This window comes from Felis catus, chromosome F1 (assembly GCF_018350175.1).
Source record: "Felis catus isolate Fca126 chromosome F1, F.catus_Fca126_mat1.0, whole genome shotgun sequence".
NCBI lineage: Eukaryota > Metazoa > Chordata > Mammalia > Carnivora > Felidae > Felis > Felis catus.
The window spans coordinates 41,298,856-41,326,366 of NC_058384.1; the positions used below are offsets into that span (position 1 = coordinate 41,298,856).

Consider the following 27,511-nt stretch of genomic DNA (forward strand, 5'->3'; position numbering starts at 1 on the left):
GGATGAAGATACCGGCAGAGCAGGCTGGATGTACTTGCTGAACACAGACAGATCCAGGTCCTTGAATGGGCACTGGCCAGGTTTTTCTAACCTCCTTCCCTTCCTTCTATACCTTAACTTCACCTCTAACCCAAGCCCTTAAGTCCTTGAGGACCTTCACAAACAGACCCATTGCCTGGGACTGGTAATTTGCATAGGTCCACAGCCCCTATTAAGTACATGCAGCTTCACTGTAGGGGTCAAAGTCTTCCGGATCTGAGCACTGTGCTAATGAGTTGTAGGATACTAAACCGCTCCCAGGGATCAATCAAGCAAGGCTCATTGATGTTGGGGATTAGTTCCTAGGTTAACATTAATAAACTTGTCCCCTGAACCCAAAGCAAGGTCACTAAGTGACCCATTCAGGTAGCCCCAAGGCTCACTGGTGCCTAAAAAAAGCAGAGACACATCTGAGTGAAATGCTAGAATTAAATGTTTGAAAATCAAAGCAGTTAGATTTAGGCCAAAAACACAGGTCCTACCCATCTGGGTGTGTGTGTGGGGGGGTGGGGAATGGGCTGGGTTCTCCTCAACGGTCTTGCCAGGGGCAGAACCTGGCCCCATGGAGATATCCCTCCTCTTCAGAGAATACATTTCTGCCTGGCTGAGATTTGTTAAGCACATTAAAGAGAAACCTCCTTGAACCTGGGCTGTGCTAGAAGGGTCCATCCAGTTTACTGCTTAGCTCCTGCCAGGCCCTTCTCCTGACTGATGCACTGATCTCTAAGACTTTATGTGGCTAGATCCTAGAACAATAAATAGTTCCTTTCTCAGCAGGGACCCCTATTGAAAATAAAAAATACAGTTTTTGCCTTAAAAGGCTCATAATCACTTTAAAAAATTATTTCAGATGTTCACAGCCCCAGGCTAAAGACCCCGGTCTTTTGGAATGCTGGTTCTTGGACCCAGTGCCCTTATATGGCATCGGGGTAGAGCCCTAAATTGTAAGATGGCTGCTGCAGCATGGCCTGTGAATTCATGTGGATTCAACCTCTACTGCCCTCTGTTGGCCATGAGGAGGGAGGATGGGTTAAAACGCTGGATTCCTTCCTGGCATTGAGATGGAGACAGACGTTCTGCCCCAGAATGGCAGGGGGACAGATAAACTTTCAGCAGCTTTCACCAGAACCTCTACAAGGCTTACCTTTCCTTGCGGTGGGCTGGGGATAAGGGGATACACAGGGAACCACCACATGAAGTCAAAGCACCACAGCACGGGTCCTGAGCCCCTGAACATTAGTCAGGTGGTCTGATTGCACGGGACAGCACCATCGATCCTCCATTAGGTATTCCCCTGGCTGCAATCCCTAGAGGCAGAGGCCACCCTGGCCCTTAATTTAGAAGGGCAACAAGGCAGTTGGGAAAGTTAGTGAAGGCCCACAGCTGGGCAGAACTCCACATCACAGAGCTCCACATCACTTGAGACATTGATTGTATTTGTAGGGGGTTAGGGAAACAGTGGAACGAGAGACACAAAACCGGGGAGAGAGCCCAGGCGTTGCAGGTGCCGGGACCCCTAGAACTCCTCACTCTCGTCCTCGCCGTCCATAGACTCTGTTCCCACTTCTTCATAATCCTTCTCCAGGGCAGCCAGGTCTTCTCGGGCCTCAGAGAACTCTCCTTCCTCCATGCCCTCGCCCACGTACCAGTGCACAAATGCCCGTTTGGCATACATCAGGTCAAACTTGTGGTCGAGGCGGGCCCAGGCCTCGGCGATGGCCGTGGTGTTGCTCAGCATGCAGACTGCCCGCTGCACCTTGGCCAGGTCTCCCCCGGGCACCACGGTGGGCGGCTGGTAGTTAATGCCAACCTAAGAAGAGACAGCAAGTAGTGTAAGCCCTGGGTTCTGTGTTCCCTGGAAGGGGTTCCCATAACTGGGAAAGGGGCCGGTCAACCGGCGTGTGACATTTGCCAGGCTACAAGAAGCACAGGGATAATGGGACAAGTTAACTGCCACCAGAAAACAAATCCAGAATGTGGACTTTCAAGATGGTAAGACTAGTCCCTTCAAAGTCACCATCAAGAAAAAGGGTGGGGGGCGCCTGGGTGGCGCAGTCGGTTAAGCGTCCGACTTCAGCCAGGTCACGATCTCGCGGTCCGTGAGTTCGAGCCCCGCGTCGGGCTCTGGGCTGATGGCTCAGAGCCTGGAGCCTGTTTCCGATTCCGTGTCTCCCTCTCTCTCTGCCCCTCCCCCGTTCATGCTCTGTCTCTCTCTGTCCCAAAAATAAATAAACGTTGAAAAAAAAAAAATTAAAAAAAAAAAAAAGAAAAGAAAAAGGGTGGATGTTTTACATTAAAAGATTTAAGAGATGGGGGTGCCTGTGTGGCTCAATTGGTTAAGCGTCCAACTTCGGCTCAGGTCGTGATCTCACAGTTCGTGAGTTCGAGCCCTGCGTCGGGCTCGTTGCTGACAGCTCAGAGCCTGGAGCACGCTTTAGATTCTGTGTTTCCCTTTCTCTCTGCCCCTTCCCTGCTTGTGCTCTGTCTCTCTCTCTCTCTCTCAAAAATAAACATAAAAAAAAAAAAAAAAAAAGACTTAAGAGACAAATATAATGCCTAATCCTTGATTATACCTTGACTTTGAAACACTGACTACAGAGCACATTTGTGGAAATTGGGAAAGTTTGACTACTGACTAGGTATTCTTACTTTACAGAAGTGTTATTAATTTTGTTAGACACAAAACAAACTTGTGTGTAATACCTATGAGTTTATATGGATCAGCAAAGCAAAAATAAAGGAAACCTAGCAGAGTCAGATGTTGAATCTAGGTAGTGGGTATATGGTTAACTCATCTCTCCACTTTCCTATAGTTTAGAAAATAGTTAAAAATAGAAAACCTTGGGAAAATCTACTTTAGACATTGCTCTATTCAGAACGTATGAATACATTTCATATTCAGTGTTTGGGGAAAAAAAAAAAAAAGGGTCAGCTTCCCCCTTAATGCCTCTAATGAGAGCAAGCTTACTATTTCCTGAAGGCGGTCTACTCTTCCTCTGAGTAGCTAAAGCTTTCCTAATATGGAGCTGGGAGAATCCGCCTCCCAGACTTCCTACCCCTGGTTTCTAGTTCTGAGCTATAGGACAGCTCTTCAAAACTAGCAAGCAGCTATTATCTTTATGACCAGGAGTCCCTGCCTCGCCTCCAGTTGTGGTCACGTCTGCAACAGTGCAAGGAAGCTGTTTTTCTTAAATGCCTCAGCTGCCACCTTTAATCTTTCTAAGCGCACACTGGAACAAAACCCATAAAACTTAAAACTAGGTCATACGCCCAGTACCCTCTGGGAATGTAGACTGACGAAAGAACGGGGCATATAAACAGATTCTTCCTCATTACTCCTCAAGAGATTGCATTCATAGACTTCTGACCCACGTCTTGCCCATTATCTGAATGGTAGGCTTTTCTGCGCTTCCAAAAGCACTCCCTTCCGAGGAGACGGATTCTGGGGGTATGTCCCTGGCACATGTGAACGACGGGTTCCCTGACCTGACTGGCAAACCTAGGGAGTGCCTATTTGCCAGGCTAAGAGACACGAAACCTACTTTTCCCTTTGTAAGGGCAAGCTTTCAAGTCAAATAAAAAAGTCGTGATTTGCCCGATTCTCCCCATCCCTAGCACTTTTGTTTCCATGCTCTGGGGCTCTCTAGGAATCTCCCCTCTAGCAGGTACACAGGCAGCATGCGAATCCCTCCTCCCCCGCTTCATTCCCGGCTTGCCTTGAAACCCGTGGGACACCAGTCCACAAACTGGATGGTGCGCTTGGTCTTGATCGTGGCAATAGCGGCGTTCACATCCTTGGGCACCACTTCTCCACGGTAGAGCATGCAGCAGGCCATGTATTTGCCGTGGCGAGGGTCACACTTGACCATCTGATTGGAGGGTTCAAAGCAGGCGTTGGTGATCTCTGCCACGGACAGCTGCTCGTGGTAGGCCTTCTCGGCTGAGACAATGGGGGAGTAGGTCACCAGGGGAAAGTGGATGCGGGGGTAGGGCACCAGGTTGGTCTGGAACTCTGTGAGGTCCACGTTGAGGGCACCATCGAAGCGCAGGGAAGCAGTGATGGAGGACACAATCTGGCCGATGAGCCGGTTGAGGTTGGTGTAGGTGGGGCGCTCGATGTCCAGGTTGCGGCGGCAGATGTCATAGATGGCCTCGTTGTCCACCATGAAGGCACAGTCTGAGTGCTCCAGGGTAGTGTGCGTGGTTAAAATAGAGTTGTAGGGTTCTACAACCGCTGTGGACACTTGGGGGGCGGGGTAGATGGCAAATTCCAACTTGGACTTCTTGCCGTAGTCAACAGAAAGCCGCTCCATCAACAGGGAGGTGAAGCCTGAGCCAGTGCCACCCCCAAAGCTATGGAAGATCAGGAACCCCTGAAGCCCGGTGCACTGGTCTGTCTAGGGTAGGAGAGAACACTGTTAGGGTACAGATGGCCTATCACCCACCCCCCCCCCTTCTGACAACGCTCTTCTGTCTGCAAGGCTACTGTGATGCAACTACAACAGTATTCACTTCTAGATTTAGAAGGAAAAAAAAAACTTTGAAGCATAACTTGTACTGAAGTGTATACATTTTATTGCATGTACAGTGAATGGCTTGACAAGTGTGTATACCTATATTACCAAACTAATCAAGATATAGAAATTTCCATGACTCCAGAAAGTTCTCTCATGCTCTTTTGCTTTGCCTCTGTAGAGGTGAGAAGAGAATACCTACAAGGGGTTTGGAGTTCTAGGGGACAGATGACCCAGAAGGACACTGCTGTGTGCATGTGGTGGCAAGTGAGGGGAGGGGGGAGGGGAGGGTCAGGTGGGACATAGGACTTGTAGTCGGAGAGCTGGGCCCTCTCAGCTCAGTAGCTCTGCCACCTGGCTGCAGGAGAGTGGGAGTTGGGGGCAGGCAGTGGTGGTATCCTGTTGAACATATAGGTTCCCAGGCCCCTCACTTCCGAGTGGAACCTGGGAACCTGTAGGTTTAACAAGTACACACGGTAACTTCTGATATAGCTGGGCCTTGGACTAGAAGAGCATCAATCTATACCGGACACATGGGCATCATAGTATAAAAAACTCTCCATTTATATGCAATATATACGTATCAATTCATTATGTAGTACACCTGAAACTAATACTATGCCAATTACCTCTCAATAAAAATACATTAAAAGCAGGCTTTATGCAAACTGGTAACAAAAAACACCCCCCCACCCTGGAAAAACCCTTCAAGAAAATCCTAAGCCTAGGGGGTACTTTGCGTTAGAAAGCATGGAATCCCATTCCTCAAGTCAATGGAAGTCCTCAGTCTCGACTAGGGAGCAGCAGGGAGTATGTCTGAACAATCCCTCTAGAGGACCGGTGCCAAAGTGCTGGCTCCTAGTTGGCCTCACTCCTGGTTCTCAGTGCCTCAGGCAAGGGATGAGGTAAACTGGGAAGCGGTTAAAAACTAACCAGTAAGCAGGAGTCTCTCCCAGGCATAAAAGTACTGTTTAGGAATCTAAGAACAAGCCGGGCTGCCAACGCAGCTTCCTCCTACCTGCTGGGGCTAGAGAGGGATCAAAGCTCAAAGAAGGCTTGGATTGGACAATTAGACCTGGCATAGCGAGGCACCAGCAGGCCGGAAGCCTGAGTCCACAGACTCAGGGTAGAACAGGTTATTCGGGCTGCCAGCCCTAGATCCACACCCAGGATACACAGCTCCCCCTAGGGGAAGCCAAGGAGACAGACAAGCGGAAGGAGCCGTAAGGACACGTGGGGTTCCTGTCAGAGCCACAGGCCTGTGGTTTCCGTTTCTTCCGCACACACGGCAGGCCTCCCAGGCCAGGAAGGGAGGGTAAAGACACATTGATCTCCTGCAGGTGCCAAGGGCACCTGGTCCGCTCACCAGTTTTCGGATTCGCTCCAGCACAAGATCGATGATCTCCTTCCCCACAGTGTAGTGGCCTCGGGCATAGTTGTTGGCAGCATCCTCCTTGCCAGATATCAGCTGCTCAGGGTGGAAGAGCTGCCTATAAATGCCAGTTCTTACCCCATCTTGAGGGGAAGAAAGAGGGCAAAGGTAAGAGATGCTGGTCTCATCCCCCACAAGGACACAGGCGCTAGGACCTAGGCTGCTAAGCTCCCCTGGGTGTAACCGCAAGACGGAGCATGGACAGCAAACAGCCTTCCAGAGACCCACTTGCAAAGTCCTTACCTGGGCCTGTGAGGGGGTAGGTCAGGGCGCCTTTAATAGTCCCTGCCCTCAGAGCCACTTGTACTTGCTGAGGAATCAGAGGATGTCTAAGAGAATCTCACCTTTTTTTTTTTTTTAAAGATTTATTTATCTTGAGAGAGAGCATGCAGAGGGGCAGAGAGAGAGAGGGAGAGAGAGAATCCCAAGCAGGCTCTGTGCTGTCAGCATAGAGCCCCGCGGAGAGGCGGGGAATGGACAGGAGATCATGACCTGAGCTGAAATCAAGAGTGAGACGCTTAATCGACTGAGTCACCCTGGCGCCCCTCATTTGACTTTTGTTTTTTGTTTGTTTGTTTGTTTGTTTGTTTTTTTCAACATTTATTTATTTTTTGGGGGACAGAGAGAGACAGAGCATGAACAGGGGAGGGGCACAGAGAGAGAGAGAGGGAGACACAGAATCGGAAACAGGCTCCAGGCTCTGAGCCATCAGCCCAGAGCCCGACGCGGGGCTCGAACTCACGGACCGCGAGATCGTGACCTGGCTGAAGTCGGACGCTTAACCGACTGCGCCACCCAGGCGCCCCTCATTTGACTTTTGCTTGGGATAAGAACATAGACTAATGCAGAAAACCCAGTCCACAGTTTACCATCTACAAAGATGTCTTTAGAAAGATGGGGGGAGGGGGAAAGTTTTCAGGAATAGGAAACTGAGGAGATCCAGATGCAGAAAGGAAGCAGCAGAGAACCCCCTGGGAGCCAGCAACAGCCAAGTTCACATAGGTCCACATGCTATTAAGGGGCCCGGTTCAGTTAAAGTTTAGCAGGGGGCCATTAAGAATGTTCTCAGTGCCCAGTTCCTTAGGCAATATTATCCTCAAGAGTCTGTGGGTAGGAGAAAGGAAGTTTAAAGTTTCTGCTTTCATATCCACACTTTTCTGCAGTCTTCATTCCGGGTCTGGCCCCTGACTCAAACATCTGGCAGTCTCCGGGCAGAGAGGATTGACTGATATCCCCTCTCAGCACAGAAAGCCCCCAGGACCCCTCCTGAAGTCAGAGTCTAGACAAAAGCAACAGACTTCAGTGTTGTTCTTGGCAGGGCGTTGCCTGCATTTCAAGAGCTTTTCCCCCTAAGCAGAGCTCCCCACAGACTTTGGGGCTCGCAAAAAAAAAAACGTGGGCCAGAGGAGGGGAACCCCCCACAGCACCCACTCACCTATGACAGCAGGCTCCAGGTCCACAAAGACAGCCCGGGGCACGTGCTTGCCAGCCCCTGTCTCACTGAAGAAGGTGTTGAAGGAGTCATCACCGCTGCCCAGTGCCTTGTCGCTGGGCATGGTGCCATTGGGCTGGATGTTGTGCTCCAGGCAGTAGAGCTCCCAGCAGGCATTGCCCATCTGCACCCCGGCCTGGCCCACATGGATGGAGATACACTCGCGCTGTTGGGGGAAGCAGAACAGTGGTGTGAATGGAGGAGGGAGGGTGTGGGGTGGGGCTTGAAAAGGCCCTGGAAGCACCCTTTTATCTTTCCTCCCTGGAGCCCGAGGCCTGGTCTGAAACCCAAAAGACTAGGTTCCCTTTCCAGACCTCCCCACACTGGGAGCCAAACTACCTCATTTTCTTTTCATTTTCTGAGGGCTTGAGAACAAAGGCAGCTAAGCCTAGGTCCTCAGGGGCAGGAACTAGAAAAAACTGATGCCAAGCAGCCAAATCCCACTGCCTAGTGCCCTGTGTGCTGGCTGGGGTGGCACAGGAAGGCCAGAGTCTCACACACCAAGATGCCCCCCCCCCCGGGAGCCTCTAGCGCTGGACCCCTAGGAGGAGGGGTCTCCCCCGGTGGGGACTCTGGGTCCTCCACACCCTGAAGGTGTTGAAGAGTATCAGGTCTGTTGTGGATCAACTGAGGAAGTGGCTCTGGAGTTACAGCTAATTTGAAAGTTTACCCAGAAACTCCCCTTTTGGGGGGCTATACCCTGACTCTGGACCCTTGTCCTTGCCCACTGCAGTACAGAGTCCATCCAGAGAAGTACTGCTCGACAGTCACGAAGGAGGCAGCTCACCCCACCTTTCAGCCCTCCTGAGATAACTCCTGCAAGGGACAGACTCTCCTGTCTTCTGGTCCTTCACCCCCAACCCTGAGTCTGGAGGATCTGTCTGAAAGGGCCACACGCTTCCCAGACGCGGAGGGGGTCTTCTAAGACAGTCGGCAATAGTGTGGCAATTTCATCAGTTGTCCTGCAAGACGGCCTCAGGGCCTTTACACGGGCCCGGAACACAGGCGGGGATCAAGATTCCTGTGAGGCCCTGGGGCCTGTGTTCACACCCCGAGCTCTTCGATGTAACTGAGGGACTTCAGGGGCTTGGGCACCAGAAGCTCAGCAAAGGATTTTCCTCCTTAGGCACCAGAAGCTCACGGACACCCCCGGACAGGTCTGGGCCAAGGTCTGACTTCTGGCCGGAGTTGGGCCGCGCAAGACAAAGGCATTCAGGGAACAGTTCAGAACTGGAGAAACCTGCTGGAGTTTGCCGGTCCGCCCAGGTCCGGCCTCCAGCGCGGGAGTGTGACTTCACAGGTGGGCGGGGACTGCAGCTGGGGGCGGGCGCCTCTTTGTCCCGGGCCGCAGCGGGAGAAACCCGGGCGGGTCCAGGTTCCTGACTCCGCAGCGCGCTGCACCGCGGCGCCGGGGTTGGGGGCCCCAGGCTGAGCTCAGCGCGGGACGAGCCCCGCCCGCGCCCCGCCGACCCCGTGTCCCGGCGCCACCTCTCTCCGGTCCGCTGCTGGAGCGCGCACTTCTCCAGCTCGCATCCGCCTCTCCCGGGGAAGGGGGCGCAGAAAAGCAGCGCCTGGAAGCCGCGGGTGTCCCGGGCTTTCCGCAGAGCCCCCACACCGTGGTCACCGTGAACCCCCGCCAAACTCTCCGAGAAGCCCCGCGCAGCCCCTCACACCCTGGGCTGCTTGGCGCCCCGGCCTCCCCTCTTTGCCGCACAGCCGGCCCCTACCGGGGACCCCCGGGCACCCCCAGCACGCTCTCCCGTGCAGTACCCCCTCACCGTGCACTCCGCGAGTGCCCCCAGCTCCCTCTCACCATGGTTGTTCCCGACAGGTGACGTTTGCGGAGGGTCGTTGACTGCGGACGCGTTACGAGTCTCCAGCAACACCACGAATCCCGGTGCGGGGCGGCTAGTGGGGGGCTTATATATCCCCGCCGAGCCGCCGGCCATGCCTCCCAGCGGCGCTCCCATTGGGCCGCGGCAGGACAGGGCCCCGATCCCTGCTCGTCTTTCATTGGGTCTTGTTCTCACCGGGGCCCGCCCCCCTCTCCGTTATTGGGCGGGAGCTTATGAAATATCCCCGCCGCAGCCGGTCATTGGGCAGTTTGTAAAACCAAAGGGAGGGAAATCCTCGGTCGTCCGAGTCCTCCAGGTCTGCTGGACCCTCTCTTTCTCTATGGGGCGTGTGCTGGATCTGAGAGGTTGGAGCTCTGGAGCAATACCCTTATTCCGTTGTTGCCTTAGGTCTTTACACGGGGAACAGGGCGGACCTAGTTCGAAAAGTGCATAAACCTCGGACGGTGGCGCAGACTTGAGCTCAGCAACCGCTAGAGAAGGAAAGATGCTGTGATGAGAACCAGGTACGGGGAGGCTCTGAGGCGGGAGGAAATGCGGCTAGGGTGGGGGAGGGTTGGCCAGACAGGTGTGGGAGAGAACATTCCAGGCGCAGGTAATTGAAGTTTACTTCCCTTTGTGGCCAGCGCTCCAGGTCAGGTGACTCAGATTACCAAGAGAGCAACGGGTCCAGGCTGGCTAAAGCAGATTGAGGAGGACTCGTGGGGGGAACATGGCAAAGCAAGGTGGGGCCTTGAATGTTACTCTGAAGAGTTTGCACATAATTCCCCTGGCTATGGGGCACCCTTGAGGATTATTGATCAGAGGGGTGATGTGATAAGCAGTATTTTAGGCAATACATAGATGTTACTGGTGTATTTCTTTTTTTCCTGGTGGTGGTTTCGTATGTTTCCTTGCTAAGGGGCATACACACAGTTCTTCCTCTCCCAAGCTGTTTCCTGGCTGTCTGAGATGGACGTTTTACTTCTAAATACCTGAGCAGAACAAATTAATCCATTTCCTAGTTTGGGAGGATTAACTGGCATTCGGTTTTGTCAAGTGACTGGACTCCCCACAATGATTACCCTTAGTATTTGTTCAGCACATTCCAGAGGAACCCGAAGCATCTATCATCTCCTATTCTCACCTCCCACTGGAAAAGTGACTGCACCCAGATTATGCCAGTCAGACCAGGGGACTCGAATTGTTGCTTTAGGAAAATCTGTAGCTGTAATGACTTTCTGTTGCTAGAACCCAGAAAGACCCAAAGTTACTGTGTCACTCACCAGTGTGACATCAGATCAGCTGCCCCCTGGATTCCTGCACCTGTTTTTTTCCACAAGACTCTGGACATGCCATTCAGTATCCTGACATATTTTGAAACTAAATACTTGTTTAGGTGGCTTGGTGGTTTAAATCCTGGGTGCAAAGGTTAACTTCAAACTCTGAAGAGTGTTCTTTGATCTCAACCCTTGTGTTTTATGAGGCTGCCAGCTTTTAAATTTTTTTTTTCAACGTTTTTTATTTATTTTTGGGACAGAGAGAGACAGAGCATGAACGGGGAAGGGGCAGAGAGAGAGGGAGACACAGAATCGGAAACAGGCTCCAGGCTCTGAGCCATCAGTCCAGAGCCTGACGCGGGGCTCGAACTCACGGACCGCGAGATCGTGACCTGGCTGAAGTCGGACGCTTAACCGACTGCGCCACCCAGGCGCCCCTATGAGGCTGCCAGCTTTAAAGTGGATGTCTCTGGTCAAGGGATACGGTGAGTGTGGGTGAACACTCAAATAAGTACTTTGAAAATCCTTGTATATACAAAGCTAAGGCATGATTATTCATTGTCACTGCCCCAAGCAAAACAAGTCAAATGTTACATCCCACTGAATGTGGGCATATCAGTGATGAAAATGAAGCTATCTGGGCATAAACTCAAAAAAGTGATAAACTCAATACCATCTCTTCCTTGCCTTGCTCTACTAGGAATTCATTTCACCAGCTGGTCGTGTCTGCCAGTGAAAAATGCCCTTGGGCGCACCTGGGTGTCTCAGTCGGTTGGGTGTCTGACTTCAGCTCAGGTCATGATCTCATGGTTCGTGGGTTCGAGCTCCGGGTCTGGCTCTGTGCTGACAGCTCAGAGCCTGCACCCTGCTTCAGATTCTGTCTCCGGCTCTCTCTGCCCCTCCCCCACTTATGCTCTGTCTCTAAAATAAATAAACATTAAAAATAAATAAATAAATGTCCTTGGAGGGGCACCTGGGTGGCTCAGTCAATTAAGTGTCTGACTCTTGATTTCCGCTCAGGTCATGATCTCATGGTCACGTGACTGAGCCCTGAGTCAGGTTCCTTGCTGAGCATGGAGCCTGCTTGCTCTCTCTCCCTCTGTCTCTGCCCCTCCCCCGATCACATGGTCTCTTGCTCTAAATAAATAAACAAACACTTTTTTAAATGTCCATTTCTTTACTGAATAAAGTGGACTCTAACCCAAATATAAATATATTTGAAACAGTGATCCTCAGTGTTAATTCTGGAAATCATACAAACCAACGTTTCCTGGCAATATGCTTCTTTACAGCGCACAAATTAAAATTGGTCTCTTATAAGGTATTTGAATTTCTTTCATTTTAAATTTCTTTTTTTTTTTTAATTTATTTTTGAGAGAGAGACAGAGATGGAGAGCTAATGGGGGAGGAGCAAAGAGAGAGAGAGGGAGACACAGAATCTGAAGCAGGCTCCAGGCTTTGAGCTGTCAGCACAGAGCCCGATGCAAGGCTTAAACCCACAAACCATGAGATCACGACGGGAGCTGAAGTCGGAAGCTTAACTGACTGAGCCACCGGCGCCCCTGAATTTATTTCTATTATCTAGACGGCTGCAAAGTTTAGATTCTTTTTCTAATTTTTTTGTCATCCTTTCCTCTATGTCACCCTGCTGATTTCAACTTTAGTGCTATTGCAGACACACCATTTTCACATAGTTCTTCAGGGATTTAAGATATTCTAACGTTTGGAGGGAAAGGCTATGGTCGCTTCTAGGTTTCAAGCCATCTAAAGATGCTTGATAAGCCTGCATCTTTTCCCTATATGTACTCCCTCTGCCCTACCATGTAGAATCAAATGACAGTGAATTGAAAGGACAACTGCCGTCTGTCTGTTCAAGGGAGGGGCCGACAAGATGGAGAGACTTTGTGGGAGCAAGAATGTCCTGTTCATGCAGTGGTGAAATCAGGGTAGACAGGAAGACACTAGGGCCATTCATCCTTGGGCTAGTGCCAATACTGTACAGGCAGTACCTGGCTTTCAAATGACTGAATTACTTAACAATTGATGGTCATGCTAGCAAAGTTGCTGAGGTTGGGTGCCTCCATGAGCTCAGTTTTTCCTCCCTATTATCTTGAAATTTACCTCCTCTTTGACTGGGGCAACAGCTCCCTAGGATGGAACCTCCATTTCCACCCAAGCCCTATTTCACATCTCATACCAGAAGCCACCCAGGACAAAGTGGGGAAGGGATAATGTATAAACCTACAGGAGTTGAGCACTCTCCCCTCACCTCCTTAGGACCATAAGTGTTCCTAGCCCACATTGTCTCCTCACTGTTCCCCCAGGTCACGGCTCATCCTGGCCCCCAACCTGAAAAAAAAACTGTCTGGGGTCACCAGGTCTGGAATTTGGAGCAGCCCGATCTAATCATAGCAGAGGACTTGTTCATGACATCCCAAATTAGAACTGCTTATTGAAATACTATGCTTTGGATATGCATAGTTTTGTGTCATAGGCTACAAACTACTCATCATGGATAACATTGTTTCTTTTTAAAGAATTTTAAATTTTATTATTTTTTATTTGAGAGAGAGAGCATGAGTTGCATCAGAGGGGCAGAGGGGGAGAATATCTTATACAGTCTCCATGCTCAACACGGAGGCCAATGTGGGTCTCGATCTCATGACTCTGGGGTCATGACTGGAGCTGAAATCAAGAGTTGGAAGGTCAAACTCAAGAAGCTCAAGCTCAACCGACTGGGCCTCCCCCAGGTGCCTGGATGACATTGTTTCTATATGAGGCAAAGTGAATTCTAAGTTTGAATAGATTTGAAGTGAATTTGGTGGACCCTTACCACTTAACCTTAAATTCTGACATTAAAAAAAAAAATGTTTTCTTAACGTTTATTTATTTTTTGAGAGACAGAGACAGAGCATGAGCTGGGGACAGAGAGAGGGGGAGTCACAGATTCCGAACCAAGCTCAAGGCTCCGAGCTTTCAGCACAGAGCCCGACGCGGGGCTCGAACTCATGAACCATGAGATCATGACCTGAGCCGAAGTCGGCCGCCTAACTGACTGAGCCACCCAGGTGCCCCATTAAATCCTGACATTTAGACACATATTCCAGGAATTTAATTCTCTAACCACTCTTGTGGTTAGAAAAGGATGACAAAAAATTAGAAAAAGAATCTAAACTTTGCAGCCGTCTAGATAATAGAAATAAATCCAAATACCTTACAAGAGAACCAATTCTATTTTTATTTTTATTTTTTTAATTTTTTTTTTTTTTAACGTTTTTTTATTTTTGAGACAGAGAGAGACAGAGCATGAACGGGGGAGGGTCAGAGAGAGGGAGACACAGAATCTGAAACAGGCTCCAGGCTCTGAGCTGTCAGCACAGAGCCCGATGCGGGGCTCAAACTCACGGACCGCGAGATCATGACCTGAGCCGAAGTGGGCCGCTTAACCGACTGAGCCACCCAGGCGCCCCCAAGAGAACCAATTTTAATTTGTGCACAGGAAAGAAGCATATTGCCGAGAAAGGTTGGTTTGCGTAATTTTCACAAATAACACTGAAGATCACTATTTCAAATATATTTATATTTGGGTTAGAGTCCACTGTATTCAGTAAAGAAACCTTGGTCACAATGGACTGATTGGCACTCTGAAGTTAACACCTTTATTGTCTTACTCCATGCAGACTTAGACGAGGTCATGACCACATAGATGTACTTACTCTGTACACGATCCTGTGTCACATGCGTTTTCACGGTCTTTGTCAAAAAGCCTTGGAAAAAAAGTGCAGCACCTAATTTGTAATCCACTGTTATTCACTGCATCAGAAATATAATTCACTCTAATCCCTCCATTAAAAAACATCTGCATGAACCACTTTAAATTAGTCCCGCTAAAATGATACAGCATTTAGTGGAGTTTATTTTAAATTTCCTTAACAAGCATTCATCAAACTATTAAAATGTGGCAGACATGGGGCCAGGCACCGAGGGTAGAATAGTAAATAGGATATTCCTGGTCCCTACACTTCTAGAATTTATCTTCCTTAGAGGTAAGTAGAGTCAAGGGTTTCAGTATTACATGTGTATAGATCTAGGAGGTAACAGAAAAGATGCCATCCCATTCTGAAGGGAAGAACTAATGTTTAGGAAAGTAAGGGTTGGATGGGATCAGTTAGTTCCAATCTTTCAGAAGCTTTTTTGTTATAAGAATACAGCATATATTCAGAAAAGCTCACAAAAGATGCATAGCTTACGAGTTCATCACATAGCCACTGTCCAGGTTAAAAGGAGATAGAGCATTTCCAACATTGCAGGAGCCCTCCCCACGCCACCCTGTAAGTCATCACCCCTGCCTTGGTCACAAATCAAGTAGCCACACGCACGGGTCTGTTTCTGAGCCTTTTTGTTCCGCTAGCCTGTTTGTTCATTCTTGTGACAAATAGAGGTCTATCCAGTAGAGAATTTCTCCCATTCTGTTTTTCTCCGTGACTGTCTTGGCTAGCCTCAGTCCTCTGCATTTTCATGTCACATTTAGAATCAGTTTGTTGAATTTCATGAAATGTTGGGTATTTCGTTAGGATTTTATTAAACTTACACATCAGTTTGGAGGAAAGTTGGCGTCTTTACAAAATTAGTCAATACTTGGCAATCTTTTTTTCTTTTTTTGTAATTATTATTACTTTTTCATCTTTATTTTTGAGAGAGAGAGAGAGAGAGAGTGAGAGAGAGAGAGACAAAGCACACGCAGGGGAGGAACAGAGAGAGAGGGAGACATGGAATCCAAAGCAGTCTCCAGGCTCTGAGCTGTCAGCACAGAGCCCGACGCAGGACTCGAACCCATGAACTGAGAGATCATGACCTGAGCCAAAGTCGGATGTTTAACTGACTGAGCCACCCAGGTGCCCCTGGTAATCTTTTCTCTTAAAAGACTGGTTAATATTTTAGGCTTTGTGGGATAAGAAGTAAAATTGGAGATATTAGATAGATACTTATACAACCATTTAAAAAGGTAAAAAACATTCTTTTTTTTTTTAAATTTTCTTTAATCTTCATTTATTTTTGAGAGAGAGGGACACAGAGCATGAGTGGGGGAGGGGCAGAGAGAGAGGGAGACACAGAATCCTTAGCAGGCTCCAGGCTCTGAGCTGTCAGCACAGAGCCCGATGTGAGGCTTGAACTCACGAGCTGTGAGATCATGACCTGAGCTGAAGTCAGCCACTTAACCCACTGAGCCACCCAGGTGCTCTGAAACCATTCTTAGGTGGCAGACTCCTGACTCTCTATAAATCAGATGCTGTCTTGAGTGGACTTGGCCTGTGGGCTATAGTTTTCTGGCCCCTGTTTGTTTCCTTTTAGTATCTCTCAGTAATGTTGTATAACTGTGTTTAGGTCTTGCAGATCTGTTAGAAATATTCCGGGGTGCCTGGGTAGCTCAGTCAGTTAAGCATCCAACTTCGGCTCAGGGCATGATTTCGTGGTTCATGGGTTCAAGCCCCGCGTCAGGCTATGTGCTAACAGCCCAGCATGGATCCTGCTTTGGATTCTGTGTCTCCCTCTCTCTCTGCCCCTCCCTGCTCATGCCCTGTCTCTCTCAAAAATAAATAAATGTTGAAAAACAACAACAAATTATTCCTAGCTCCCAGTTTTCTAGTTCTCTCTTCAGCTGTGCATAATCTGCTGCTAAAAACTTCCACTGAATTCTTAATTTTGGTTATTGGATTTTTAAAAATTCTACAATTCGTATTTTTTCACATGCCCAGGTATCTGTTGAAATTCCTCAAACTGGTTTATCTCCTCGAACAGAGTAAGCAATTATTTTATAGTGTTTGGTGGCTCCACTGTCTGCAGCCTCTGTGGGCCACTTTCCATGGTCTCTTATTTCACTGGTTTTCTTAATATCTTGACTCATATGCTTGGTTACATTTTATTGTGTTCAAGATATTGTATTAGCAAAATTACTTGTAGAAACAAGTTGAAGTTTAGGATGACGGTATTTTCCTCCAGAGAGCGTTTTTGTTTGCTTATGCCAAGGGTGTGAGGAAACTACCACTTTGGGATCAACTTAATCTAATTTCAAGGATTGAGACCATTGGAAACCAAGCTGCAGTCCAGAGAGAGCCTTTCAATTTCCTCCTTCTGGTTCACTTCTATTCCTGGGGTGCAAAGGACTGAGGACCTCAACCCAAACTGAGGAACACTGACCAGGTCTACCACTCTTTGACCGGCACAGACCCCTACTTCCAAAAGCCGGTCACAATCACCCATCAGCCTCTGAAGTGCCCCCTTCACATTTGGCAAATGCCCCCAAGAGAGCGCTGGCCCTTAACACCAAGCCCTCCTTCCAGGGTCACCTTCTTCTCAGTGGTCCTAGCCCAGTAATCCTTCAAACAAATGTTCTTTGATGCGTTTGGTTAGAGAGAGAGAGAGAGAGAGAGAGAGAGAGAAAACGAGCGAAGGAGAGGGGCAGAGGGAGAGAGAATGAGTGAGGGAGAAGGGCAGAGAGGGAAGGAGGGAAGGAGAGAGAGAGAGAGGGAGGGAGGGAGGGAGGGAGAATCTCAAGCAGGCTCCATGTTCAGTGCAGAGCCCAACATGGGACTCAATCCCGTGACCCTGGGATCATGACCTGAGCTGAAATCAAGAGTCGGTCACTCAACCAACTGAGCCACCCAGGCGCCCTGACTTTGGATGCTTTAAATATTTTGTCCAGCTTTTCTAACTGCCCTCGGTGGGATAGTGAGTCTAAATTACCTACCCACCAGGGGCACCTGGGTGGCTCAGTCATAAGTGTCTGACTTGGTTTCAGTTGAGGTCATGATCTCACAGTTGCGTGGGTTGGAGCCCTGCATCGGGCTCTGTGTTGACAGCACAGAGTCTCCTCGGGAGGGATTCTCTCTGCCCCTCCCCCACTTGCTCTCTCTCAAAATAAATAAATAAATAAACTTAAAAAAATGTACCTGTCCACCATTATCGGGAACAAAAGTCCTCCTTAGTTCTATGTTAGAGGCACTTGAGTAGCCACATACGTGGCATGGGAACAATATGTAAAATGCCAGTACGCCACTGTCCAACTTTTGTTAGAAAAGAATTTTGTTGAAACAATTAGGCCTTGGAAAAATCCTTTGCTCTAACAGGAACTGCAGGTGTCTAAACTCCTACCAGCAAGCATGGGTTACTTCCATCTACCTATGACAAAGCGGTTAACGGATTTTCCAAGTCTTCACTGAGAGCCTAGTATGTGTGAGGGACCAAAGAGATGACATTCCCATTTTGTAGCAGACACTAAGTGATCAATCAATTAGTTGACGGACCTCGCGATAAAGCCTGAGGTTCAGTTTTCAGCTCTCCTCTTTTTCAAATTGTGTATTCTTCCCAAGGACATACAGGAATCTAATTTCTACTGTTTAAATGCCTTTATTCCTTTCAAATTATACCGAAAAGGCAGAATAACAATTTGATATTTTTGGCTACTGTGGTAACATTTGACAATTTTCTAAAAAAAAAAAAAAAATACAAATGATCAGTATCTAAAAATTTCATTAAAAATACAAGAAATGCAAATGAAAACATGAGATACTACTTTTTCTATTAAAGTGGCAAAATATCTTTTTCATAATACCCCGTGTTAGGAAGGTTTCAGAGAAATGAGTGCTCTTTTACACTGCTGGAGGGGGGTGAATTACAGCTGTTTCTGAAGAGTATGTGTCAATAGACCAAATCCTTGAAAACATGCATACCTTGCAATTCTACTTCTAATAATGTATGCCAAGGAAATAATTACGAATGTGTACACAGGTTTAACTTTAAAGTTGTATGTTGTATCACACCGTTTATAAGAAACCGGAGACAATCTAATAGGGGATTGTTTAAATAGATTACAGAAATGACGATGGAATACTAAAAACAAGGGTGGCCATGGACAGTTATCTGTTAAAATGGGAAGTCAGTATTTTGTTAAATGGAAAAGGCAAGTTATAAAAGAGCACAGTATGATCTTCTATCTGTTTTTAAAAACCATACATGTTTATATATACATATAGAAAAACACTGAGGATATATACCACATTACCATAGGCAATCTCTGGATGGTGGAAATAGGAGTGATTAAAAAAATCTTTATACCCATTTTTGTATTTATCTGCAACAAATGTGTACAATTTCTGTGATTAAAAAAGGAAAGAAAAGTGAAAGCCTAATTTAAAAACTGCCTTGCTTAGGTTTTGGCTTGTGGCAGGAGGGGCGACATGCCCTCAGAGGCATCTACCTGGTTTTGTTCCTTCGGACCTGAGTGGGTAATTCTCACAGTTGTTTTTCTGCACATGCCGTAATCATGGACCTTTGACTGTCTAGAAAACTGTTCTCTCATTTTCAACTAGATCTCACCGAGGCTATGACTGGGGAAGGAAGCCACCTTTCTAGAGGAGTAGGTTGGTTGCAAAACCATGCCCAAGGCCCATACTTTAGTTGGGGAGCCCTTAGAAAAGTTCTGGGGAGAAAGGAGGTGGAAGCAAGCAGAAAACAGATACAGAAGGATGGGCTCTAAACTGGAAGGTTTCCGTTTAGTCCTTATGTCAATTCTAGGGTCTCCTCCATCTTCCAGGTAGGGCTGATGGGAGGATACCTGAGATCTGGTCAGAGAGACTCCTTCTAAAGTTGAGTCACTTCAGAAGAGAGAGGACAGAACTGACAATCATATTGAAGAGTTAAACAAGTCTGCTAACATTGAACTATTAGAGCAACGCTACAGCTATAGAAATAGTGGCATGTGGATGGAAAGTTTGTTCTGGGTTGGTACGGACATTCCAAATGAACCAAAACTCTGTGAGGACCATGCTTAGTAGGTTCGGTAAATGATGACACTACCCATTAGATAGATGGATTCCTTTGCTAAGAACAAAGGAAAAGTTACTTGTCCAAATAAGGCAAACCTATAAAGTCATGTATAATATGGCAAAGGCCTGTCCCTCCTATATCCCACATCCTCCACTGTGATTCTAAGCCAGGGCTGAGTTTTCCTTGGGGTGGCTGCCAGATAGGGTTGAAAATCTGATTCTCAACTCACAGGCTAATATAAAGAGAAACCATATCAAGATTTGAGGGGAAGAGGGGTCATATTCATCTTCACAATAAAAAGTCACTATCAGCCTAGAGGCTCAGCTGTCAAACATGGTATTAGAGGGGTGTCCAAAGTAATGTGTTTCTGATTAGTAGTTTAAATACTAATGTCTGTGAATGCTACACTTTTAAAAAGAATAAATTACTGTAGATACAGTTAGCCATACAACCAAGTCACTCGCAGACACTTGTATGCTTTCTTGAATGAGAGAGAAAAAGGTGGAGTTTCAGCTATCAGCACGGGCATCAGCTGTCATGTGTCATCTTGGACAAGAGGATGAAGGCTGCTGTTACAGAACACGAAACAAGGGAGCCCAGGGTCAGAGAGCCCGGGGCAGGATGCCAGGGATGAGAGCACATTTGTGGACGTGTTCCAGTGTCCTGCAACTGGGGGAAAAGGAAGGTTAGGAGATGCTGGGATGCAGGATGAGTGATGCATGAGGCATGCACTTGAGGCTTTAAGGAAGCAGGATTAGCCCTCTGTTCAACCGGACATGTTGATACTCATAATTTACATTAGTACCGAGAAGGCGGCAGCAGGGCAATTACATCAGGTTAAATGCCAGTTCTTGAGGGGAGGAGCCTTTAGAGCTGGGGGTGGAGCTGAGTCCCCCTCCCCTCAGTTACTCATGGGAAACCCGTTCCAAGGCCACATAGAAACTGTTCTTGTCATCTAGGCAATGCCAGCCAATTGGTCCGATTTCACAGTCTGCGCACACCAGAAACTTGACGTTGCCCACGTCCTTGGTGAAGCCCACGTTCTCAAAGATGAACATGTCATCAACCAGCCAGTGCTCCTGGAGAAGCTCGCCGTCAGGATTGCTGCCATCAGCCAGAGCTGGCTTCTTTCTCATGGAGGGAAGGAAAAGCTGCAGTGGAAAAGAACACAAAGAATGCAAGAGCTGACTGGCCAGTCACGTCATCACCCCCATTCCACTCACACATTACACTGCTCCCTAGCACTTTCTCGGAATGAAAACAGAATGAGGAGCCCGATCACTGATGGATGAGGATGCTGGGCGGCTCCTCTGTTGCCTCTAGTCCGTGCCCTGATTCTTACGAGACGTTAAAGAGGTAACATGCTGTTTCCAACTGGCTTCACTGCTATCCTTACCATGGTCCATAAGGCCCTGCCTGTTCCTAATCTCCCTCCAGCCACACTGGCCTTGCCTTCTTCAAACAGGGTAAATGTGCTCTGCCCTCAGATCCTGGCAAGGCCGGTTCCTTCATGATATTCAGCTCAAATGTAACCTCTTCGGGAGGTCTTCTCTAACCAAACAATCTGAATTAGCTTCCCATACTGCCCACTATGTTTTATTTTATACTTTTTAAAGTTTACTTAACTATTTTGAGAGAGAGATCGAGTGGGAGAGGGCGGGAGAAAAGAGAGAATCTCAAGCAGGCTCCACACTGTCGGCATGGAGACCAACGTGGGGCTTGAACTCACGAAGCGTGAGATGATGACCTAAGCTGAAACCAAGAGCTGGTCGCTTAACCAACGGAGCCACCCAAGCGTCCCTATGTTTTTTTATATGGCTTTACTGAGGTATAGTTGACACATATACTGCACAATACTTAAAGTATACAATTTGATACATTTTGGCCCAGGCATATACCGATAAATCATTACCAGCAAGATACCAAGCATATTCATCACCCCCAAAGTCTCCTTATGCCACTACCTCTTTATTTTCTACTTACCATTCTCTGAACTTAATGTATTGGCTTATTTACCATGGGTCTCCCTCCACTAAAATGGAAGCCCCAGGAAAGGAAGGAGCTTACCTTTCCTGTTCACTACTATATCCCCAGTGCCTAGAGTAATAACTGGTATAGAGCAGGAAGTCAAATATTTGTCAAAAGAATAAGTACAGGATACCTGGCTTTGCTCTATTCCATCACTGTAGGGTATGTGCTGGATTTATCTTACAAAAGAACATTAACAAGGAAAATCTAGTTCTAGAATTCGGAATAGCATCCCAAGGATCCTTGTACCCACAAATCAACATGCCTTCCCAATCACTACGAGAAAGCCTCTGGCACACGCGCGTGTAAGTGCACACACACACCCTTTAATTTCTTCCATATGGTTAGTTCACACACCTTTAGCAGCCCCGAGTACTGCAAGATACATACAGCAAAGCTCTCATCGTAAGGGCTACCGCCAACACACTTATTTTCCACCCTATGAAACACTTTTCAGTTTTTACTTTATTATGACTATGAAAATATTTGCTACAAAGCCAAGTAGTAGTCTATGGCTGTTTCTTTCTCATAAGTTTTTTCTTCATAGGTAACAATTTACTTTTTTTTCCCCTCTTGCATTAACTTTCAACGTACCTACTATCATTTTTTTTTTTTTAATTTAAATCCAAGTTTGTTAACATATAGCGTATTAATGGTTTCAGGAATAGAATCTAGTGATTTATCACTTATACATAAAACCAAGTGCTCATCCCAACAAGTGCATTCCTTAATACCCATTGCCCATTTAGCCCATCCCCCCCACCTGACACCCCACCAGCAACCCTCAGTTGTTCTCTGTATTTAAGAGTCTCTTATGGTTTGTCTCCCTGTTTTTATCTTTTCACTTCCCTTCCCCCATGTTCATGTTTTGTTTCTTAAATTCCACACGTGTGAAATCATATGATATTTGTCTTTCTCTGACTGACTTACCTCGCTTAGCATAATGCATTCTAGTTCCATCTACATTGTTGCAAATGGCAAGATTTCATTCTTTTTGATTGCTGAGTAATATCCACCCCCCCCCCCCCATCTTCTTTATCCATTTGTCAGTCAATGGACATCTGGGATCTTTCCATAATTTGTCTATTGTGATAGTGCTGCTATAAACATTGGGGTGCAAGTGCCCCTTTGAATCAGCATTTTTGTATCTTTTGAATAAATGCCTAGTAGTGCAATTGCTGGGTAATAGGGTAGTTCTATTTTTAATTTTTGGAGAAACCTCCATACTGTTTTCCAGAGTGGCTGCACCAGTTTACATTCCCACCAGCAGTGTAAAAGGGTTCCTTCTTTCTCTGCACCCATGATATGTTTCTAATGCAACCCCAAACTCTAATAACATAGGATGGCCTCAGTGAGCTAGTCTGGCATTAGCAATCAAAATAAAAGCAAAAAAAAAAAAAAAAATTATTTTTTGATGTTTTTTTTTTTTTTAAGTAGGATTCATGACCAAGCGTGGAGCCCAATGTGAGGCTTGAACTCGACCCTGAAATCAAGACCTCAGCTGAGATACAGTTGGATGCTTAACTGACTGAGCCGACCCAGGCCCTTCCCCCTGCACCATTTTTTTAAATAAAAAAAACAAAATAAAAACAAAAACAAACCCTAACTGGACTGACATTATTCCAAAATAAAAGGGAAAAGCTTCGGTAGGGATGAGGAAGCCTCTCCTTGAATGCTAGTTAGGGAATCACAAGAGATGCTACCGTGTATTAAATACCCCAGAGTTTGCACTTCTGGCCATACTGTAGCCAGTAGGTGTCCCTAATAGGGAGGAGGGAGCACTGATCCAGAACTTTTTTACTCCCCATCTTCCAAGCACCTGGCTTACTAAAACAGGTATCTGTGCACTACCCTGCGCTGTGTCACCTGAGACATCAGCTGAGGACATCATAAAATAGAACAGTTCCTCCTCCTGTTACACTGTCATTCCAGTCACTCTTTTTGCCCATCTGATGTTTAAACGAACCCCCAAATGCTTTGTTTTACACTAAGTGAAAAACTGGAACAAGCAGATGCGAAGAGGAATCAAAATTCAGAAACCAGGAAACCTGGATTCCAATCCTAGTGGTATCTTTCTGTGGGGCCTAAATTTCCCTAAAAATATTTCTGGGCCATACTGTAGGTGTGAAATCAACATCTTAACTAAATGCAAGGGGAGTGAAATGTTAAGGGGAGAAAAAGACTTGCTAAGCATTAGCCCTTAGGACACATCCAACAAAGGAGAACCAGCTTCCCTCCCACAGTTCCCATTTATAATGCAAAACAGTGCCTCAGCAGTCTTGATTAGTGATTTAAGGGAAATACTAGTAACCGTTCCTTCAAGGGGTCCTACTGGGTCCTGGTCCCTCTCTTTCTCAACATTCCCATTTTTATTGAAATCCCGTAAGTCAGATCCACAAGACTAGACCTACATATATGCACACTGTATGTGTAGGTGTATGGATGTCAACCCATTCACTGCAGTGCCCAGAGCTATTGCAGGGTCAAGTTTTGGAATGTAACATTTAGAATACAATTAGGCTTTCCAGATAGACTACTGGGGTGAAAATCAAGGAATTAATGCCTAATTTGAGGCTGCTAGGTCAGCTGGTTGGGGGACAAAGTTGCCAGTTCCATCCCTGACCAGGTGGGTTAACTACTCCGGACTCCAGGCTGTACCCTAATCCTGGACTGGCTCCTCAGAGATAAGTAGAATACCACAACTCAGTGAGATTCTCAGTGGAACTCTTTTTGCTTTTTCAATAACTGTTAACAGTACCCTTTATTTTTTTAAGTTTACTTATTTTTTCTGAGAGACAGAGTTCATGTGTGCAAGTGAGTGAGCAGGGGAGGGGCAGAAAGAGAGGGAGAGGAGAACCCCAAGCAGGCTTTGTGCTGCCAGCACAGAGCCCGATGTGGGGCTTGAACCCACAAACTGTGAGGTCATGACCTGAGCCAAAATCGAATGTGAAAGGGAGGGAGAGAGAGAGGCAGAGGGAGGGGGAGAGAGAGAGAGAGAGAGAGAGAGAGAGAGAGAGAGAGAGCAAGCCAGCAGGAGAGGAGCAGAGAGAGAGAATCTCAGGCAGCCCCATCCCCACCCCCCCCTTGCCCCCCATCAGCACAGAGCCAGATGTGGGGCTCGAACCCACGGACTGAGAGATCACGACCTGAGTGAGCCGAAGTCGGATGCCCAACCGACTGAGCCACCAGGCGCCCCTTGTGGTGGTTTTAAAACATGTCCACAAATTATTTGACAATCCTTCCAAGACATAGACTCCATGTCTCTCACCTTGGGTCTGGGCGAGCCACTGTGACGGCCTCAATGGAATCAAGTGCAGTGGAAGTGACAGGCTAGGTCAGAAAAGGCCATGCCGTTTTGGCTGGTTTCTCTGGGCACACTTGTTCTGGGAGCCTTCAGCTACTATATGAGAATTCCAGCTACTCTGAATACCTCCAGGTACCCTCCAGGCATCACATGGAGAGACCTTGGGGAGAGAGCCACCGAAAGACCAACGTGTCCCCAGAGCCTATTTCAGTGCTCAGGTGTCTGAGTCTTCCCAGGCCACAAGCAGACACGTGACAGTAGAGAGCGTTTCAAATGACCCTTCTGACTGCACATGAAAGACCCCGAATGAGAACTGTCTAGCTAGGCCCAGCCAAGTTGAACTGTGCAGTTCTTCACACATACTGCACTTTCTCTAACAACACTGAAACATCACACTGCTGTCCCCTCCACCTCTGTCCAGCTTCATTATAAATTCCTCTGTCACAGACTTCAGGTAAGATTTCAAGAAGTACCGAGCTAAAGGGTATGAACGTTTTATATGTGAAACCATAGGCCTTTTTAACACATGCTGCACCAACAGTGACATCCTAATCCATTCCACCCATGCTAACCCATTATTTACACTGGGCTAATAGCTTTTGTTCACTAATTTACTTAAATCTAAGTATTAAGTTCTTACTTATGGGCACAATCTAAGTGTAGGAGATACAGAAGTGGATAGGATCTAGGACCTCATAGGCCAGTGGTAGAAATGCTAATAATTTCATAAGATCAACTGAGATTATAGATGTGAGTGTGCTTTGCAGTCTTTAGGCCATGATTTCCGTCTTGGTACTGCTGACTTCCTAGGATGGAGAAGTCTGTTGCAGGACCAGGGGTCAGGGGGTTGCTGCCTAATGCATTTGCAGGATGCTAAGTCGCATCCCTGGCTTCTACCTTACTAGATGCCAGTAGCACCCTGTTATAGACCGTGTTCCTCCCAAATTCTTATGTTGAAACCTAATTCCCAATATGATAGGTCATGAGGACACAGCATATTTTTGGAGACAATTTTGAGTGAGGGTATGCACATGGCTGAAATGAGATTACACTTTGCACTTTCCTGAGGTTATTGTTACACCTCAAGAAAAAGTTTAGTAAAATAAAAAAAAATGTTTTCAACTTTCCCCTTTTGGGGTGATGGCAGCATGAAGAATATAAAAATATCTAACTTGAAGGAAATAAAAGATTAAAATAAAAATTAAATCTCCCTTCAAAAATGATTTCAGGACTTGAGCGGTCTGTCCCACTGGAAATCTGATTCGTTGGAGAAACTGCGTTCCACCCAGTACCTTGGTAAAGCGTGTAGGTTACGAGAGTCATCTGTCACATCCCCTACACTAAAGTCGGTTCTGGAGCTCTTTTTGGGGCGGCGAGGAGCCCATCAGAAAGGACACTGGTGAGAGCGGTGTGATGCGGGCCAGGTACACCGGGCGCCATGGGGCCAGTCCGCAGGGTGGAGCTGGAAGGGCTGCCCGTGGTCCCGAGGCGCCGGGCCCTAGGAAGCCGGCGCCTTGCCGCAGCCCTGCACCGCACGCGGAGGAGCAGCGTCCAGCGCGCCCCGCGCCCGCGGCGACCTGGTGACCGGCCGGCCCAGACCTAGGGCGGGGCTGGGGCTGGGGGCCGGGGGCCGGGTCCCGGCAGCGCTCCCGCCGCCCAACTCCGGCGGAGGCAGCCTCAGGCGGAGCCCGAACGCGACGAGGGGCGCGGCCTCCGGAAACGCGCGCGGGGTCTGGGACACGAGCCACCTCGGCCCCCTGGGAAAGCGTGCGGGGGTGAACCGCCTCCAACCTGCCTCCCTACCTGTCGGCGGGAGAAGAGAGCGGTCCCTGGCTGCAGCACTCGGGAGCCACAGCGTTGGCACAGCACCGCCTTCCGGTTTCGGCCCTCGGCTGACACTAACTCGTTCAGCGGCTCAGCTGGTTCCATCGCCGCTACCGCCACAGCTTCCTCGGCCACGACCGCGCAGGCGCTGTCTCTGCGGGCTTTTTCGGAACTGCGCGGGCGCGGCTTTCAGAGATGGGGTGGGGAGCGCACGGTCACTCCCCCCCCCCCCCCGCGCATGCGTCCTTCCCCCCTCGCCCGCTCTGGGTTCTACTGCGCAAGCGCCTCATTCATTACTTGAGTGGTTAGGTGTCCGCTGGCTTTGTGACAGGGTCACTTACTGGGACGTGACAAATCCTCTCTTCATACTCACCTGGTCTTTGGGCTTCCCTTAAATATTGAGTAAAATGTGGGTAAATAGGCCATTAAAGTTGATCATTCCATGTAGTTTGCTGAGATTTGACTTTGGTCTTCTGAATGAACGGGAACATTTCTGGCGGCAATGCGAAGGGAATCTGGGCCAGGCTATATACATCAGCAAGTTTTATCTACATTAGTTACTTCAACAAGAGACTACTTAAAGGGACATGTACCTTTTTGGTGTTGGAAAAAGATGCTTCCAGACTTTAATTGCTGATACCTGTTCTAATCATCGCAACTATTTACTATGTGGCAAATACCGTGTTTAAGTGCTTTAGAAACAAACCTATTGAATCATCACAATTCCCTTATGTGGTTGTCACTGATTACTCCCAGTGCACAACTGAGGAAGGTAAAGATCAGAGGCTAGTTTCCAGGGTCCATAGATCCAGGCCTGGCTCTAAAGCCACTGTCCTTTGTCATTACACTATGCTTTTCACTCCATTTGATTGAGCTTTAGATCTCTAGCTTATCAGTTCTAGTGCATTAGGCCATGGATATCCTGAAATGGCAAGGGAAG

The 27,511-nt window shown here is 47.7% G+C and overlaps 2 protein-coding genes and 1 long non-coding RNA gene across 6 annotated transcripts; 1 reads left to right on the forward strand and 2 right to left on the reverse strand.

The window, feature by feature from the left end:
• Positions 1–1,454: 1,454 nt before the first annotated feature.
• Positions 1,455–9,506, reverse strand: LOC101099268 (tubulin alpha-8 chain). 2 transcript variants are annotated; one of them, XM_006942867.5, is made up of 5 exons: positions 9,291–9,506; positions 7,421–7,643; positions 5,920–6,068; positions 3,756–4,436; positions 1,455–1,849 (listed from the first exon to the last, which is right to left on the reverse strand). In XM_006942867.5, exons 1-5 carry the CDS (start codon positions 9,489–9,491, stop codon positions 1,556–1,558), a joined length of 1,548 nt encoding a protein of 515 aa, XP_006942929.4. In that variant the 5' UTR covers positions 9,492–9,506; the 3' UTR covers positions 1,455–1,555. The 2 variants fall into 2 exon arrangements, with proteins under 2 accessions (XP_006942929.4, XP_023103779.1); XM_023248011.2 differs by lacking the exon at positions 9,291–9,506 and adding an exon at positions 8,270–8,290.
• Positions 8,843–21,043, forward strand: LOC111558415. 3 transcript variants are annotated; one of them, XR_006591438.1, is made up of 3 exons: positions 8,843–9,374; positions 9,721–9,836; positions 20,375–21,043. It is a non-coding gene; the product is annotated as an uncharacterized LOC111558415 (long non-coding RNA). The 3 variants fall into 3 exon arrangements; XR_002739309.2 differs by lacking the exon at positions 8,843–9,374 and adding an exon at positions 9,580–9,628; XR_002739308.2 differs by lacking the exon at positions 8,843–9,374 and having other exon boundaries at positions 9,635–9,836.
• Positions 17,981–27,233, reverse strand: RABIF (RAB interacting factor). Its single transcript, XM_023248012.2, has 3 exons — positions 26,945–27,233; positions 26,551–26,743; positions 17,981–20,566 (listed from the first exon to the last, which is right to left on the reverse strand). Exons 1-3 carry the CDS (start codon positions 26,995–26,997, stop codon positions 20,321–20,323), a joined length of 492 nt encoding a protein of 163 aa, XP_023103780.1. The 5' UTR covers positions 26,998–27,233; the 3' UTR covers positions 17,981–20,320.
• Between the last annotated feature and the right edge of the window lie 278 nt (positions 27,234–27,511).